At 41.0% G+C, this 18,248-nt stretch overlaps 1 protein-coding gene across 1 annotated transcript in view; it reads right to left on the bottom strand.

The window, feature by feature from the left end:
- The window catches only part of cpne5b (copine Vb), a 185,869-nt gene that overhangs the window by 52,421 nt on the left and 115,200 nt on the right, over nt 1-18,248 (bottom strand). Inside the window, exons 8-11 of the mRNA XM_072665400.1 lie at nt 15,146-15,249; nt 13,593-13,697; nt 5,125-5,166; nt 3,954-4,029 (exon numbers count right to left, since the gene is read on the bottom strand). Of these exons, the coding sequence (XP_072521501.1) occupies nt 3,954-4,029; nt 5,125-5,166; nt 13,593-13,697; nt 15,146-15,249 (327 nt within the window). The remainder of the gene's footprint in view (nt 1-3,953; nt 4,030-5,124; nt 5,167-13,592; nt 13,698-15,145; nt 15,250-18,248) is intronic.

Here is an 18,248-nt window from a genome sequence, read left to right as displayed (position 1 = left end):
ACAAAGCGTATTTTTTTTTTAAAATTATTTCGTTATATATTTCAGTCAGTTAGGCCATAGGGCCGGTCTAGAGCTGAAACGGCTAGACACAGAAATGTACACAGCTTCACAGCTTTAGAGAGGAGTGACTGTCTAACTGCCTGCTTGTCAAAAGACTTGGATTAATCAAGTTCTGGGTCTGAACCACAATAACATCACAATTCGCCATGATCAGTCGTCTGACAATAGGAAGGCCTCCTCTTTTCCATGTTATAGGGGCACTCTAACCTGCAGATGGAAATAAACAGTAAACAGTCTAAGGGGGCGGAGCCACAGACTAAACATCTAACACTATATTTAATCAGTTTCAGCTGCAGCTCATCTATTAATGTTTTTGGGGCCCAATTTACTGATCTGGAAACTGAACATCTGGGCTGAATCAGTGTTATTAACTGAGTTTCTTGTTCTTTCACAAATTGTATTATTTTTGTTAATTATTTTTTATATATTTTTTTTATTTGCATTATTTAACATTTGGGTTTAACTATTATAATTGATCTTAGATGGTTTGTAGCTTACTTTTTTAGAATATAGAAATTCTGCAATTACATTTTTAGTATGTAATTGTAATTTTTAGTATTTTTATTTTATGTATCAGTTGAGCTACATTATAAATGAGGGTCACCCTCAATGTAGTCGAGTTTAATTAAAGGTTGATTAATAGATTAGCAGGGGTCATATGGAGCGCCGTCTGTTTCTAAAGAACAGTGTGTGATAAGCCGTGGAGTGTTAAGGGGTTGAAGAACAGTCCATTGAGATGCTCTTCAGGGAACTACCCACATACTGTAGTTCTTCTACAGCACCGCTCCGAAGAACCCTTTAGGCACCTTCCTTTTACTCCTTTAGTTGCGCTTCCCTACATGCGGAATGAAACAGCTTTGGAGGTGGAAGCAAAAAAAGGGTCACAGTGGGATGAGATAGAGGCAGAAAATTGGAGAATGGAATAGGGAAGTTAGAGAAGGTGAAGCCCGAGCGAGCTACACACACTGCTGGCATTTGACTCCATATGTATTGTGGTGCTGGGGAAGATAGTCAGGGCCAGCAGCAGCGGGGTCATCCATATTATTGACAAAGTGGAGCGAGGAAGATGGATGTGGCCGGGGGCCGGGGCCGGGCCCACTGTCCGTGCAAGCACAAAGCGAGAGGCGGTTAAAGTGCTGATATCCACACAAAGCGGCAGCGGCCACCTGCTAGCAACCTGCGGCCGGCAGCGGAAGTGAAAAGACCACTAACGCGGGGCGATTCTTCAAACTCTGCACAATCGATAGCTCAAATGGCCTCTATTATGCTGAAGTCAAGGTCAGGTGCGGTAATAGAAAATCTGAACTTTCAAGCCCTGACTTATTAATTGCTTGCCGTGTCAAGCATCCGTTCAGCAGGCAGGTAAACATCGGAGCGGCAGGAAAAATGGTTTAGGAGTTTACCGGAGGACGATAGAAAGCAAATGTGCAGTCCATTTGCCATCATGCTCAATCCTGTAGCCCTTTGTCAGCGGTCAGGACCAAGGGCCAACTTAAAATGATGCCATAACTGATTATAGAGATTTATACATCTTTAACTCTCAACTTAAGTCAGAAGGTCTCTTAAGTTCCCCTGCATCTGCAGCTGAAATTGATTAAATACTGTGCAAGCTTTTGACAGTGGAGCACTGAGACCTTGCTGAGCAGCAGTTAGGCCGTAGGGCCGGTCTAGAGCTGCAAAATTACAGAGTTCTGAGTAAATTTACCTTCGCTTATTTCTTAAACACAGAAATGTACACAGCTTCACAGCTTTAGAGAGGAGTGACTGTCTAACTGCCTGCTTGTCAAAAGACTCGGATTAATCAAGTTCTGGGTTTGAATCACATTAACATCACAACTCGCCATGATCAGTCATCTGAGAATAGGAAGGCCTCCCCTATTCCATGTTATAGGGGCGCTCTAACCTGCAGATGGAAATAAACAGTAAACAGTCTAAGGGGGCGGAGCCACAGACTAAACATCTTACACAATATTTAATCAGTTTCTGCTGCAGCTCATTTATTAATGTTTTTGGAGGCTTGATTTACTAAACTAAATAATAAAAAGTTGTAATTACATTACAATTAATATAAATTATAATCCTAATAAAATAAGAATAAAAAATTATTTGTAGCTGTATCATTTTAATTTGGCCTGATTTTGCATTTCGTACAATGTTTATTGAGCTGTGGAACATCAATGTGCACCAGCACCAGACACACACACACACCACTGTGGAAGTACCAAGTCAGCATCATTGCTGGGTTGAGAGTAGTCCACCACCACCCAAATAATATCGGTTTGATATTATTTGGGTGGGTATATTATATCGGTTTAATATTATTAGAGAGGCTGTAGTCAGAAAATGATGAATGGCGTAGAGGATGGCTGACAAATTGGCAACAGATGGGCCTGTAATTGTACTGTTATAAACATAGCCCCCAAATGCATTTCTAGGTTTATTGTTCCAGTTCCACCCAGTCTGACAAGCCCTCAAAATGTCTCACATACAGTCTGAGATGGGCAAGAGTTTATCATTTAAGATTTAAGCTAAATTTATTTTTAATTTATTTTTTTATTAACTTTTACAGATGAATCTTTTTAAAATCATGTACACTTAAACATCTTTATATACTTATAAAAAAGAAATATAATAATTAAATAAAGAATTATTAAATATTAAAGGTGCTTTAAAGGGTTCTTTGAATCATGTGTTGTCTGTAAAAGAGATGTTTAAGTAAAGATCTTTGGTAAAACAAAAAAAAAAGGCAATGTTCTTTAGACCCTTAAAAGGTTCTTCACACTCTATTACAAACCTGGGGGGGGGGGCTTAGGTCATGCTTAGCCAATGTAAGCCCAAACAGTGAAGTCTGTCCAATAGAAATGTCTTTCAGCTCCCATAATATACATAATATACAAAATACCCCCATGATTTCACCAGGTATTGAAAGGTTGATGTGGCACAACAGATAACACCACTACCTGCCAGTGAGCTACTGCACCATGTGGGAGACTGGGGTTTGATTCCAGGTCTTGATGGCTATGGGCTTCACCAATAGGAGTCCTTGGGCAAGACTCCTAACAATACATGAGTCCACCACTGTAATAAGAGTAACCTTATAAGTCACTCTCAGCTAAATACTATGAATGTAAAATGTATAAATTGGCTTTAGAAATGGTTAAGCTAACACATTCATATGTCCAATCATAACACATAATGTTTACTGACCCAAACATTTTTCAGTGACAATATAATAATTCCTTGGTTTCATACTCCCCCCATACTCTGACATCCACTACGAGAGCATCACAAACGGATCTCAATGCACTCCACAATCTTCGCAGGCGCTGCCTATAAGTCAGCGGTTAATCTGACATGATTGCAGACTCGGGACTGACAGCAATATCAGGCAAACTCCTCTGGGTGGGAACTGCACTGTAATAACTCAATCCCTTGAACGTTCTTATGCTAATCCCTTTTCACACCATCGTCTAATGGCTCGGCTTGCTGTACTGTCCGGGCGATTACCACTGCAAAAACAAATTCCAAGCGCACCGGAGCGGGAACGCTAACAAAACCTATTTTCCAGAATCACCTGAGGAAGAAAACTAACCAAAAAAAAATAAAAATAGCAGAACGAGCAGACAATATTACTAATGCATGGAATAATTTAGCTGTGCCTTGGTAAGTATGTGAGATCATTTTTAAGTACTGAAAAAGGCAGAGGTGGAGTGGAAAACGATGGGGCGATCGGGAGGTCTGTCAGAGGTTTTAATGACTTCCTCTGAAAAACAAAAGCAAATGCAACCTGCAGCCTCGTACTTATACTCGAGGGATGGGGTTTGGTTAGAGGAGCAGAGCTCGTCTCTGAGGAGGGATGATGGGATGGCCTGAGGTGTTGGTAGGCAGCTTACCTCATACACGTTGAATTGGCTCTGACCTCGGGCTAGCTCGCGGTAACTGGTGGTGAATTCGCCGATGAAATCATGGCTGCATGAGAAAAATAAACAAAATCAGATGCTGTAGACTTTTATACCCAAAATCCATAACAGCATATGATCCACTGCCATGCAAGATTTGTGTATTTTTTAACCAAAACCACTGATACATTATGTTTATTTTTGAACTAGACTACTGATACATTTTTCATTTTTGAATTAGACTACTGATCCTTTTAAAATATTTGAATTAGACTACTGATCCTTTTAAAATATTTGAATTAGACTACTGATACATTTTTCATTTTTGAATTAGACTACTGATACTTTTTTAATTTTTGAATTAGACTACTGATACTTTTTTAAATTTTTGAACTGATACATTGTTGGTTTTTAAACTGCTATATTTGTTTTCTAACTGATATATTTTGTTAGTTTTTAAACTGATACATTTTGTTTATTTTTGAACTAGACTACTGATTCATTTTGTTGTATTTACATTAAAATAATTATGTTTATCTTGTTTTGTTTGTTTCTTTTTTTACTAGACTACTGAAATACATGATATAATCTTGTGGTTCTTAACATTAAATGTGTACTAGCCAAACATTTCAATTTAAAGAGCAGATAAAACTGCTTTTTCATAAAAGACAGCTGGCCTAACCATATTCCAAACACTAGAATCATAGATATTATTATTACCATTGGGTTGTTTTCATTTAAAATTAAAAGAAAACCTTTCCATAATATTTCACTTACATAAGATATAGTTGATTAGCCAAGACATGTTTAACGTCCAAACTTTAACATAAATAAAACTTAATGCAGCACCAATCATCTAAATCAGCCTCCAATAACTCTCCAAAGATGACTATGAATTTTTTATTATTATTTTTAGTTACACATAACTTAAGAAATGTGTGTGTCCTTAATGAAGATTTAGATGTGGTTTGATTATGTTGAGAAAAGTGTAAGAGTGTGTATGTGTTGATACCAAACAGGTCTGTTACAGGCTGAAGGATTACATTTAGGGTAAGGGGACGTTTGTGTAAATATGATATTCATTATTAGCCATCTGATAAAAAGACAAAAAGACATTTAAGGGCTACTTAAGGGATAAAGAAAACGAAAAGATCTGGTCACTGACCTTCCATCTCGATCCCAGTCATACACCTCCACCTTGATAGTTCTGCAAGACCAAACACACCATAAGAGACAATTAGAGAAGCACACAGCAAAGGAAATATTGCATTGCATAAACACGCAAGTGAATCTCAAGTTCTTCATCTGACAGATTAACTCTTGACCTTGACTCGTCATTTGGGCATGTTCATTCTTCTCCTGTCAGAACCCACATGAAGAAGGCTTGAAGAGAATGTCAGCCAGCTTTAATTGGCTTGCTGCAGCCCGAGTCTGAATTGAGTCATCAGTCACACTGGCACCAATGACGGGGGGTTGGATTTACATCCCTCAGCAGGTGTTTCGCTCTGTAGCTTACATCAACAATATCAGGGTGGGGGGAAAATGGGAGCTTGTGGTCTTATTAATGAAGACGAAATGAACGTTCTCCACAAACAGGCTCATTAGTCTAACCAAGGCTTGTGAGAATGTTTCTTAGAAAGCGGCATCAAAAAAAGCTGATATTGATTCCGCTTCATTTCAGGCTCTTCTGGTCACAGCAGAAGCAGAACGCACTCACGAATCATTAAGGCTGTTTATGAGAAACGCGACTAATTGTGACCTGTTTCTGTTTCTTTATTTTTTTTTCCTTCATTGGCAAACTCAGCGTGACGGTCATGCCAAGAACGCAGCCAACTCAAAGAGAAGTCTGGAAACAAAAGGCCACAGGGCCGAGATGTGTTGGGTGAGTTCCTCACGAGGTTAAAGCAGTGCCCTCAGAGGTTACGGCTCGGCAGGCCTCACTGCCAAATAAGGTTGATTGAGGGGTGCTGTTTCGGTTGGCGGTAGGTTTGCAAACCATGGAAATAAACTCCTTCACCAACTAAAGAAGAAGACTGCTGGGTGATGAAGTGTCTAGTTTCCTTTACAGCTCTCAAAAACTTTCCAATGATTTTTTTAATTTTGTGATTTGTCCAGAATTGCCAGGGCCACATTCCAAACTTCAACAGAATGACGCCTGTTGAAAACATTATTTCAGGTTTATTTCAGTTTTCAAGTTTTGGTTGACATCAAGGTGCACGTTCACGTATTTGTCACTGTACAGCGAAATGTGTCCTCCGCATTTAACCCACCTGGTAGTGAACACACACTCACACACACACACACACATGTGGCAGTGAGTACACACACACACCCAGAGCAGTGGGCAGCCAACTCCAGCGCCCGGGGAGCAGAGAGGGTAAAGGGCCTTGCTCAAGGGCCCAACAGTGGCAGCTTGCTGAGCCCGGGAATCGAACCCACAACCCTGTTAGCGATATCCCGGCGCTCTAACCGCTGAGCCACCACTGCCCCAAAAGGCTTGTCAATGCTAAATGGAAAATGATCCAATCAATTGGGACTTGGGAATTGGTAGAACGGGACTTTTTTTAGTAGAACCTCTACAGTACTGAGTGAGCTTTGTGTGCTATTGTATTGCAAATCCAGCTCAGAGAAGGGTGGGTTTCTCTGGTTCCCGTTAGAGTCCTTTTTGCCCATTTCCTTCCCAATTTGGACCAGCAATTACCCAACCCATACATACTGTCCCCCCAGGGGGGCTCTGTCAAACAGTCAAGCCTCTCATTCTTCAAACTGCCACCGATGCAACATCGTCGGCAACCTACTCGCCAGGAGGGAAGTGTCGCATTCCCAGGTCTGACGCACCAGCCTGCAGACACCAGTAATGGCCGGCACCACGGGGAGAGAGCACCATCTACCCACTTGGAGAGAGCTAGGTCAATTGTGCTCTCTCTGGGCCTCGGCTGCCGATGGCTAGCAGCATGGCCGGAATTCGAACCAGCAATCCTCTGTTCATAGTAACAGTGCCTCAGTCCACTGGTCCACTGGACCACTCAGGGCCCCTTTTGAGTCCTAAGTCCTAAGTAATGGTTCCAGCAAATGGTTCTTCCCATTCTCTTGAGAGGTTTTTGTTTTGAGTCTTGGTTCTTCTCAGTGTTTCTCCCTAATGCTCTTGGGGAGTTCCTCATGCTCTTAGAGATTTTTTCCTATTGAGTCTTGGTTCCTTTCAGTGGTTCAACGGGACGGTCATGCCAAGAACACAGTCAACCCAAGGAGAAGTCTGGAAACTAAAGGCCAAGTTGTTTAGGCTCAGTTCTTCTTCACAAGTTCTTGTAGGCAAGCCTTGTCCCTTTCTACAAGATGGTACTGCTAAAAAAGCTCATTAAGGGTTGCTGTTTTCTTCCGTGACCTCCACACTCCACAAAGGCCATGCGGTTCTCAGTAGGTTTGCAAACCACCGAAATAAAAACTCCTTCACCAACTAAAGAAGAGCGGCTGCTGGGTGATGAAGCGCCTAGTTGTTCCGCACTTAGAAAACTTTCCGCATTACTTTTATTCCACGAGCTGTCAAGAACTTTTTAGCCCACACTGCCAGCGCCACATCACAAAATTGCAAAACCTCCGCCCAAAAGACAGCAAGAAACATCACACAGGAGCCGAGAAGAAGAAAAGGCGCCTAAAATAAAACGCACCTCCCTGCCCCCCCCCATCCCCATCCCCACCCCCACCGGATGCGTAGGCGCCGGTGTCCTCAGCCGTTCATTATCTTCAAGGTAGTGAGTCAGCACCTTTTTAAAGCCTCAGTCACCTGAACGTCGTGTTTTCTGACACCAAGAGAGACTTGTTGTCAAGTCGTGCCCGCGGGCAGCTGTCAATCAGCGATCACAGCGGACGGACCGAAATAGACTGTCTCTGAAGCCATCCAGTGCACCAGGAAGGAGAGGGAAATAAGGAAGGAGAACCGTGAGGCGAGGAAATTGGGTTTGAGGGTTGTCGGCCTGCTAGCACACTACCCTGAGCTGGTTTTCATTCCAGTGTTCTGACCTCGTTTGATCTCTCAGGTACTTCTGAACATTACACAGATCTTTCCTCTCTGTGATCCCAGCGCCTCTTCCTCAGCTCTTTGTTCACAGAGGGGAAATCGCTACTTCTGCCTTGTAAACGATTCTTCCCTTTGAAAGGCGTGATCTCAGAACACTGTCATTAGGGCTATTGTGACAGAAATGAGCTCTGCATGACAAGGCTAAAATTCCGTCGATTTTTGTCATGAGCTCCTATTGAGAGAAATAAAAGTATATACACATGAATTTCTACAGGTTTCCAATAAGAATCTTATAGTAAATTAGTAAATTAGGAATATAGCAAACATAATTCTGATTAATAATCAGTGGAGAATCCTCAGACCTTTCTAGTTTCTTCTTAGTTTGGGTTTTTGGACTCTGCAGGATTACAGTACTGGTTTCAGTTTTGCTTGATAATAAAATATTGTTCATGCAAAAAGGAAAACTGTCCAGTTGGAACTTCCCTGGTCGAACTCAAAGTACTAAAAGCTAGCAGAACAGTGAAGGACTGACGGTGTGAACTTCAGGCCAGAGAAGGATGAGCTTCCATTTGAGTCTTGTTTTTTTTTTCTTCCTCAGGCTCTGGAAGAATTTCATTTTTACACTACATTTCCATTTAGAAGAGACTAAATTCCCCTCATGCTCTTCTGGGGGTTTCCTTATGAGCCATGGTTCCTCTCAGTGATTGTTCTTCCTCGTTCTCGGAAAGATTTTCCTTTTAAATCTTGGTTCCTCTCAGTGTTTCTGCCTCGTTCTCTGGAAAAGGTTGGCTTTTTAAGTCTGGGTTCTTCTCAGTGGTTCCTCTCATGCTCTTTGGATGTGTCTTGAGTCATGGTTCCCCTCAGTGGTTCCTTTCATGATCTTCAGGTTTTCTTTTGAGCCATGGTTCCTCTCAGTGGTTGTTCCTCCTCATTCTCGTAAGAATTTTCCTTTTAAATCTTGGTTCTTCTCAGTTCTACTTCATGCTCTGGGAGAGTTTGTCTTTTTAAGTCCTGGTTCTTCTCAGTGGTTCCTCCCATGCTCTTTGGATGTGTTTTGAGCCATGGTTCCTCACAGTGGATGATCTTCCTTGTTCTCTGGAAGAGGTTTCTGGAAGAGTCTGGATTCTTCTCAGTGGTTCCTCTCATGCTCTTTAGGATGGTTTTCCATTTGAGTCATCCTTTCAGAATTGACTTTTTGAGGTTTTCCTTGTGGTTCCTCTCAGTGTTTCTACCTTCTGCTCTTGAGGGCGTTCTCATGCTTGTTGAGATGTTTTCCATAGGAGTTGTAGTTCCCCTCAGTGTTTCTTCCAATGCTCTAAGGATGTTTTGGGTTCTCACAGTGTTTCTTCTTTATAAAATTAGGGAATTCAACGTTTTGAGGTTTTTCTCAACGTTTGTGGTTCTTCTCAGCGCATCTTCCTAATGCTCTCGAACAGTTTTCTCAGTGTTTCCTCATTTAAGGGAACCGAATTGGACTGAGGTTCTTCGGACAACTGCTGGCAGTGTGGCAACATTGAACCCTTTTACCTCCAGACTTATTAATTAGCTATCAATCATAAGACTCACCCAGTCAGGGGTTATCCAGTAACTGCTGTAAAACGAATCTGTAATTTATCTACTGTAGGTTTGTTATGAGTGGGAGGTTCTGAAGTGCGGACCCAGATACTTCCTTAGTTCTTTAGGGTTTAGGAATTGAGGATTTGAAGTTCGTGAATAAAAATCTGCGATGAACGGCATCGTGCTTTAAGCTCAAACATCTTCACAGCTTCAAAACTCACCGTCTGTGATTTACTACATGTAAAGTAGGCAGAACTTAACATTTTGACATGCATTACAGGCTAATAAAGCGACGTGGTCCTATAATAAAAAAAAATGATTCAATTAAAAACTAATATCTCAAACTGAGTTTTGGATATTGGACACTAAAATAAAATCAATTGTTGAGCAGATGTTCATCTTCAGCAGAAAAAAATTGATAATTAATGAATAAATCATTGAGTCACTCAGCTAATGTTTCACATGAATCCAGATAGAAATAAAAACCATGGAGACACGCCGGCCGTGGATGAGTCCTTTAATCTCCTTCAGCTGGAAATAGCCAGCGCTGATGCACTCAGACAGGTCTGTTGATGATGCCATGAGGCCGTAATTTTTTACTATGTTAGTAAATGGCTCAGAACCCCCAACCCCCCCTCCCCAAACCCCTGGCAGCCCGCAGTCTTTCATAGGCACCTTCCTTCACAGAGTGCTATTTATTCCTGGCCAAAGTGTCTGGGCACACGAAGAGCCCCTCTGGAGCACAGTGTGATTTCAGCTTCGCTCTATTACCATCATAAGTGGAATAGGCATTGCCCTTGCCAACCTTGCACTTACTACAACTCCATGACAACCAGGACCTCGCTGAGGACCTCAATGGCCAATATGAGGCACGGTGCCAGAGTGCTACCGCTGATGGAGCTCTGCTCTGACTTCCTGCTTGATGTGGTGAGATAGGGAATGGATGTGTGGACGCACTACATTTGTGTATGCCTCATTGAAATATATTTTGGACCATCAGGGGAGAACGGGGGCTTCAGCGGAGGAGAGGCTTTAATATAGTAACTGAAAAAAGGGGGTTTTCAGTGAAAGGTCATGGTATTGTGTTTATCTGTACATTTTCTGGCCTTGAAATGCTGTTCAGTTCTGTCTAGAGCAGAGATTTGGCAAAATACTAGAATCTTTAGAAGGGTTACAGTTTGATCTATGGTTGCTTGCTAACACCAACTGTTACACATGTGACCATCAGGGCATCTATAGTAAATAATGGTGGTAATTTAGAAATATGAGGAATTGCTCTCAGGTGAGAAGTTTCACCATCATGATCATGAAAATTATCCCTCAGCTTCTTCAAGGAACCAAAAGCTACTCTAGCTAATGTTAGATATAGCTCAGAGAAGTGCAGATGTTAACTACTGTAACTAACGTAAGCTAGATGTTAACTACTCTAGCTGATGTTAGATATAGCTCAGAGAAGTGCAGATGTTAACTACTGTAGCTAATGTTAGCAAGATGTTAACTACTGTAGCTAATGTTTGCTAGAGTTAAGCTACTCTAACTGATGTTAGCTAGATGGTAATTACTGTAGCAGATGTTAGATATAGTTCAGAGTAGTGTAGATGTTAACTACCGTAGCTAATATTAGCAAGATGTTAACTACTGTAGCTAATGTTAGCAAGATGTTAACTACTATAGCTGATGTTAGCTAGAGTTAAGCTACTCTAGCTGATGTTAGCTAGATGGTAATTACTGTAGCAGATGTTAGATATATTTAGAGTAGTGTAGATGTTATCTACCGTAGCTAATATTAGCTAGATGTTAACTACTCTAGCTGATGTTAGCTAGATGGTAATTACTGTAGCTGATGTTAGATATATTTAGAGTAGTGTAGATGTTAACTACCGTAACTAATGTTATCTAGATATGATCTACTCTAGCTGATGTTATCTAGATGTTATCTACTCTAGCTGATGTTATCTAGATGTTATCTACTCTAGCTGATGTTATTTGGACATTATTTACTCTAGCTGATGTTAGCTAGATGTTATCTACTCTAGCTGATGTTATTTAGACATTATTTACTCTAGCTGATGTTAGCTAGATGTTATCTACTCTAGCTGATGTTAGCTAGATATGATCTACTCTAGCTGATGTTATCTAGATGTTATCTACTCTAGCTGATGTTAGCTAGATGTTATCTACTCTAGCTGATGTTATTTAGACATTATTTACTCTAGCTGATGTTAGCTAGATGTTATCTACTCTAGCTGATGTTATCTAGATGTTATCTACTCTAGCTGATGTTAGCTAGATGTTATCTACTCTAGCTGATGTTATTTGGACATTATTTACTCTAGCTGATGTTAGCTAGATGTTATCTACTCTAGCTGATGTTATTTAGACATTATTTACTCTAGCTGATGTTAGCTAGATGTTATCTACTCTAGCTGATGTTATTTAGACATTATTTACTCTAGCTGATGTTAGATGGGTTCCGAAACTGGAAATGTATTACTATGACAAAATATCATTTGCATATTATCAACTTGAGATCAAAAACCTCATTAAGAAGACCACAACTGCTCATCAGCATCCAACTCTCCATTGGTTCGCTGTGTTAGCTCGTTAGGTCCTCAGAGGAGGAAACTTCCATTAACTGGAAAACTGTTCTTGCCTATTCTTAAATAATAAAGGTTGAATGCATTCTCGAATGTAAATGTTTGGGCACCCTTGCCCAATTAACAAAACAAAAATAGTGCATTAAAATTTGCCAAAAATATTGTGTATTATGATTTATTAGCTGTAGAAGCATGTGCAATTCATAATACACAATATTTTTTGGCAAATTTTAATGCACTGGTTTTTTTTTTAGTTCTAAATTTTACAAAAATGGTCAATTAAAATTGACAAAATGTATCATTTGGCCAAAGGTTCCCAAATACTCCTTTGGGTGCTGTTAAATTGTTGTGCTACTAAATGTTCCTTAACACCAGTACCCAAAGAGTCTACAGCCCCACATTCATTCTGGCAGAAAGCTTTTTTGGCTTGTGGTTATGTGCTCATTAGCTCTGGTGATTACTCGCATATTAAAATTCACTCCTGACTGTTTTATTCCAGCCAGTAAAGCTCCGGTGACCGGCACACCAAAGGTATTGGTGGTCAGAGCATAGAGCTAACCTACTAATGTAGTCCGCAATATGAATCAGAACAAGTGATCATGTTCATTATTATATTATTATCTATTACTGACGTATAGAACTAATAAACGGCAGTCATTTCAGCACACTGTGAAAGGAAGAGCTCTAGATGTCCGAGCTTTAGGGTTGCTGCCTTTTCGGATGCCTCTGCTTAAGGAAATCACGGCAACGACAACTTGCCGGGACACCTAAAAAAACAGCCGGAGGGAGTGTATGTGTGTGTATGTATGTGTGTGCCACGGCCGGCCCTCACACGCCCGACCAAGCAGGGGTCGGCACCCTGTCAGAGCCAATCAGCTGCAGGAACCGGAACAGAATGTCAAGAGAAGCGCTTCTTAGAAAGCTATCGCCTGCCCTGCACCCTGGCCACTCTCCCGGGGTAATCGCCTCTGACAGCCAATGGATCTGCTGTACAGCACGGGAATGTGGCGTGTGCCATGTGATATCAAGCAGGGAAGCCTGCAATAACCGCTTCGCATACCACTGTGTGTGGTCTGCTCGCATCGCCACTGACCAATGAAGACTTCTGTGGACCGGGCTTTAGTGTTATTCAGTGAATTTCCAGTATATCATGAAATGACTAAGGGCTGGACACGTACTAACCTATTTGGCATGTTTCTCCATTGTAAAATTGCAAATTTCCAATGACTTCCTCAGATTTTTCATTAAATATCCAGGAATTTCCAGGAACTTTTTGAAGAAACTTGGAAAAATCGAAAACTCTTAAATCTTAAATAATTAGACTTTAGGTAAGTATGGTCTCTTCAGTATCTCCTTGACAAGCTGACAGCCACCAAACTAAATGAATGAATGCAATGAGGCCATACACACAGAATCCACCCAGAGCATTTCTCACTGTCTATAGAGAAGCCAGTCTCGTCTTACCGGTCGTAGTCTCCATTGCAGAGTGCTCTCACCGGAATAGTGAAAGCCTGCCAGACGGGATTGAGGGTGTTCTTCACCACCTCTGTCTTGTGGCAGATGGTGAACCTTGACACAGGGAACAGATCGACAGAGGTGTCATATTACTCAGCAATACACCACAACTCAGGCAGCTGCTCGTGAAGTCCACACCTGACAAGCCATATGGGGCGGCCTACAATCACAGTCAATTCAGTGTCTAATATTTAGCAGGTATGTTGAGGAATGCTGCTGATTTCTTTGCCATGGCTAATTTAGAAGCAACTCACGTCAGCTTCAGGCATCTGACTGGCTAGCAGACAAAGTATCTAAGAAGTTGAGGCTGTTAGTTGTACATGGGGAGGTGGGGTTTCTGGAGTTTCTCAGTGATTGCTGTCCGAATGCACCATGTCAGGCATTTTTACAGACTGTAAATCCAGCCATAAAAATGAGCTTAAGTTATATTAATCCTGTGAAAATCAACATGTGGGTAAATATTCTGTCATATCCTGGTGTTTCAGGGTTTTTTCTGAGTATGGAGGCGCTTGAGGAGGCGTTTGGTTTTGTTGTGAATGGCGGTAATGACGATACCTCTGGTCGTTCAGGTCTTCATAGGACAGTCCTACCGAAGACCCGTCCCACCTCGGCTACAGCCTAGGCTTTGGAATGCAGCTACAATGGCAATAATGCCATAATGCTAACTGCCTTCACTGGCTGTCATTCTATGGTAGACTTTTTAATTATTGCATTAAATATTACACTAAATACTGTGGTCCATAGTTTTGTGATCTTGTTGACATAATGGTTTACATACCTAGCGTTTTGACTCTTTATTAGCATATTAGCGCCTTCCCAAGGGAACCTAAATAGCAGCATCTGACTGTGATGTGTGCTGAGACCTGTTCTGACTGATGTTAGCACTTCTTCATTGGACCAGGGCTTCAGATAACTATTATAATACTGCTGGGTCATGTTTCTTTTTGGACCCAGAAGATCTTTTCGTTGGTCAGTGAAGTGTTCAACCCCATCGTTTTAAAAGACTATAAAGTCCAGCTCTCCAAACCGAGCACTTTGGGGGTGCTAGATGAGAGCAGGCTCTGATGAAGTGCACTCTGGCTAACGCTGGGCCTGGAGAATGTGTTTTGTTGCTTCTCTCAAAAAGAGATCCATTAACAGCCCATGACTTTCTGCAGGGCGGCAGTGGATACTTTGGCATTCTCAGAGTAAGAGCATGATGGAGGCCATTGCAGTGTTTTTGAGGAGATATCTGTTTTGGCCTTGGGTTCATGCTTTTCCCAAAACTGCAACAAACAAGGAAATTCCTATTGGGCTTCACTTTGTTATTTTTACTGAGCTCTACTAAAGCCTGAGTAGACTGATAACTCACTGTGCTGATCAGTTATTTAGTATCTCAGTGTTACTGAGCTCTACTAAAGCCTGAGTAGAGTATGAGTCTAGTCTGAGTCCGCTGTTTTTTATATTCATTTTAATGTCTTTTCCAGTAATGTTAATGTGTTCAAGCAGAAAAGCTAACTTACGTTCCATCTTCATTACTTCTGTAGAACACCATGAAGGGGTCCGACTTGCCGAAGAAGTCCTTTTTGTCCAGCTTATTGGCACAAAACTGCATGGTTGCACTATCCTGGAAAAAAACATATAAACAATATGCTTGTAGCTTATATCTGGAGCTTTTCCGCACGTTTCCCCTCTATGTGTACTAGGAAAAAAGAGCATTGTGTTCCCTGCATTTTAATGACTACAACACAGCGGGAAAAAAATAAAGCTAGAGCCTTTTTATCTAATCCAACAGGGAGAAGGGGAGCCTCATTACTGTGAACCCAGTGATTTTTTTTTCACTTTTGACAAACAGAGAAACAAGTATAATGAAGCCCTACAAACAGACTTGAGAATAACAGGGCTGATCTCGCGTCAGCTCGGTTCTGTTTGTAGGACTGTACTGATTGGGACATGAAATGCAAAAACCCGTCCTAGATCAGGACTCACGCATGGAACCGTTCTTTTATATACAGAACTCTATTCTAGGCAGCATTTGAATTTGTAACAGGAGGGGGTTTGAGACAGGCTGCAGGTGAGACTGGCTGTATTTTTTACCCACCGAAAAAGTTTGAACCCAGAATTTCCCTAAAAAACACAAAAAATACTCAAAACGAGAGAGAGAATAGGACAAAATACTCGGCTCGGGACCTGAGAATGCAATAACACACACATACCTTCACCAACATCAAGAAACACAAGAGACCTGCAGCTTATAAACGAGTCAATCGATCTCTTCGATTAGCTGCATGTGAGTCTCTTAAGCCCCGCCCACATAAAATCTAAATATTTTAGATATTATTTTAATATATATATATTTTATATATTTATATATATTTTAAGACATAGCTTTTTTGATCTCCTGTCCACACAAGCACTTTTTAAGCATATCAGGCCTCTAAAACAGAGGTTATGGGAAATTATTTTCAGAATGGAAAAACTCTGGGGGTTTTTTCTTGTTTGTTTTTGTGGACGAGTAACAAAGTACAAATACTTCATTATCTCACTTAAGTAGAAATGTTATCTAAACTTTACTGGAGTAATTATTTATTCTTCAACCACTTTTTACTTCTACTTCTCACATTTTCTCCCAATTATCTGAACTTTCTCCTCCTTACAATTTAAAAACAGCCTCGTTCCTCCTATTTCATTTCCCTTAGTTTTCATTCCGGCTCGTCATCAATAAAAAACCCTCTCCAGATAAATCTCTCCATCCAGAAAGTGTGAGTCTGATCGTGATTGGATGAGAAGTATAACCATACATTCTGACTCCCTATTGGTTTAGAAGAGATCCATCACACCTGCACACGTCCCGTCACTCTCCAGCAGCTCACAGCAGACGTCTGTAGTCTAGTATGAAGACTGTGTCCGTGGCAGAGACTCAAGAGAGCTGCAGTGAAACGTCCCGACTGAGCCCCACATTTACATTCCAATAAAGCTTATTGATCACACGCCTCTGAAGTCTGACTTTCTGCAGCTTTACAGAACTTCTAGACAACGACTCCTCATATTTTCCTCCATGAAGCTCATGTTGATGCTCAGTAGAGCACAGAGACGCTCCTTTAATAGAGCTGATATTACTGAAATGCTTCATTTTCAATGGGCAGATCTGCAGCTGAAACAGGAGCCTAGTGCAGCCCAACATTTTTAACATCAACATTTTAATAGAACATTCTCCTCATTATGACTTTTAGAGAAATGGGTTTTTGGGGAGGGGGGGGGGGTAGTGCACTATAGACCCCTGTGGTGCTGCCTAAGCTTTCAGTCTTTGTTTTCCTTCCATTACTTTTACTTTTCTACTTGAAGTCGTTCTGAAACCAGTACTTTTACACTTTTACTGGAATAAAAAGCTTAAGTTGATACTTCAGCTTCTAAAGAAGTCTTTTAAACCCTAGTATCTCCACTTTGAGTTTTCGTAGTTCTATTTACAGGTGATAAACATCACATATTTAGATTTTTTCCGATCAAGTCAAGATTACCAGCCACTTTTGCAAGACTGATTAAAACTACATATAGTTTTTCTTTACGAATTAAGATTATGCAACCAATTAAAGAAGAAAAACAACCGTTCTCTGTCGCAACTCACCAGCAACTACTAAATTCACCAGCTTTCACGCTGATCTGACAATGAAGGCAATGCTGCTATGGAGACGAACCAGTGGAGGTAGATGTGATACTGCTAATCATGTGTAATACCATAATGCAGCGTAATCTGCGTCTTTCACAGCTTGAAAGCATGGAGGCTGATTCTCTCTCATTGGCACGTTAATCCTGAAGGCACCTGCTTGTGTGAGATGTTTCTAGAACACAACACCTGGCCGCCTCACTGAGGTTCTGTCTCTCTGTCTTCCACATTACACCAAAAAACTCAATCCCAGTGCTGGGATTGAGAAGAGCTGGTGCAGATGCAGGTCTTAGAAACTATCAGTGTAACGGGGTGTGTGTGTGTTTTTTTTTTTTTGCGACCTGACTGTGGAGGAATATCAGGAATATCAGAGAAATACATACAATGTACATCTTGACAAAAAAGCTCCTAAAAAGTAGCAAAATAGAGAATTTACAAAAAGCAATAGAGCATAACATAACCACATATCATAAAAAAGCTTACTTTGCATAGCAGATATATAATTATCAATTTTTCAAAGTGCAAGTTGTCATGGGTTTATATCTAATCACTGTCTTTGCTTAAGAACCAATCAAAAGCAATACTCTCGGTTTCTGAGGTCATATTTACGCATATTTACATTATATTTATATTCATAAGACTTACAAAAGATTGCCACACTGCAAAGGCCTTCACACCTGGCATTTTAAATGTGTCTCCTGTGACCACTTCCTGTGGAGGAGGGGCTAGATGCACATGAATAATGAATGAATCGAGATAAGACCTCTAGTTTTTCTTGCAACCAGCCATGAGCATCGCCTTTATTCATTAGCGAGTTTGTAGCTAACCTGTGTGGACGGTGGACGGTGAGGTCTCGTGGTTTTTGTGTATTTTCCGGCACTTTGCTGTCGGGGACACATCGAGACGCATCGAGATGCTTTGCCGTTCACACTACAAGAGTAATGTGGTTATAAGCGTGTCTG

The sequence above is a fragment of the Salminus brasiliensis genome, chromosome 21 (genome assembly GCF_030463535.1).
Source record: "Salminus brasiliensis chromosome 21, fSalBra1.hap2, whole genome shotgun sequence".
Taxonomy (NCBI): Eukaryota; Metazoa; Chordata; class Actinopteri; order Characiformes; family Bryconidae; genus Salminus; species Salminus brasiliensis.
The sequence above is the reverse complement of the archived record's forward strand: the minus strand, read 5'-3'. Positions and strand labels throughout refer to the sequence as shown.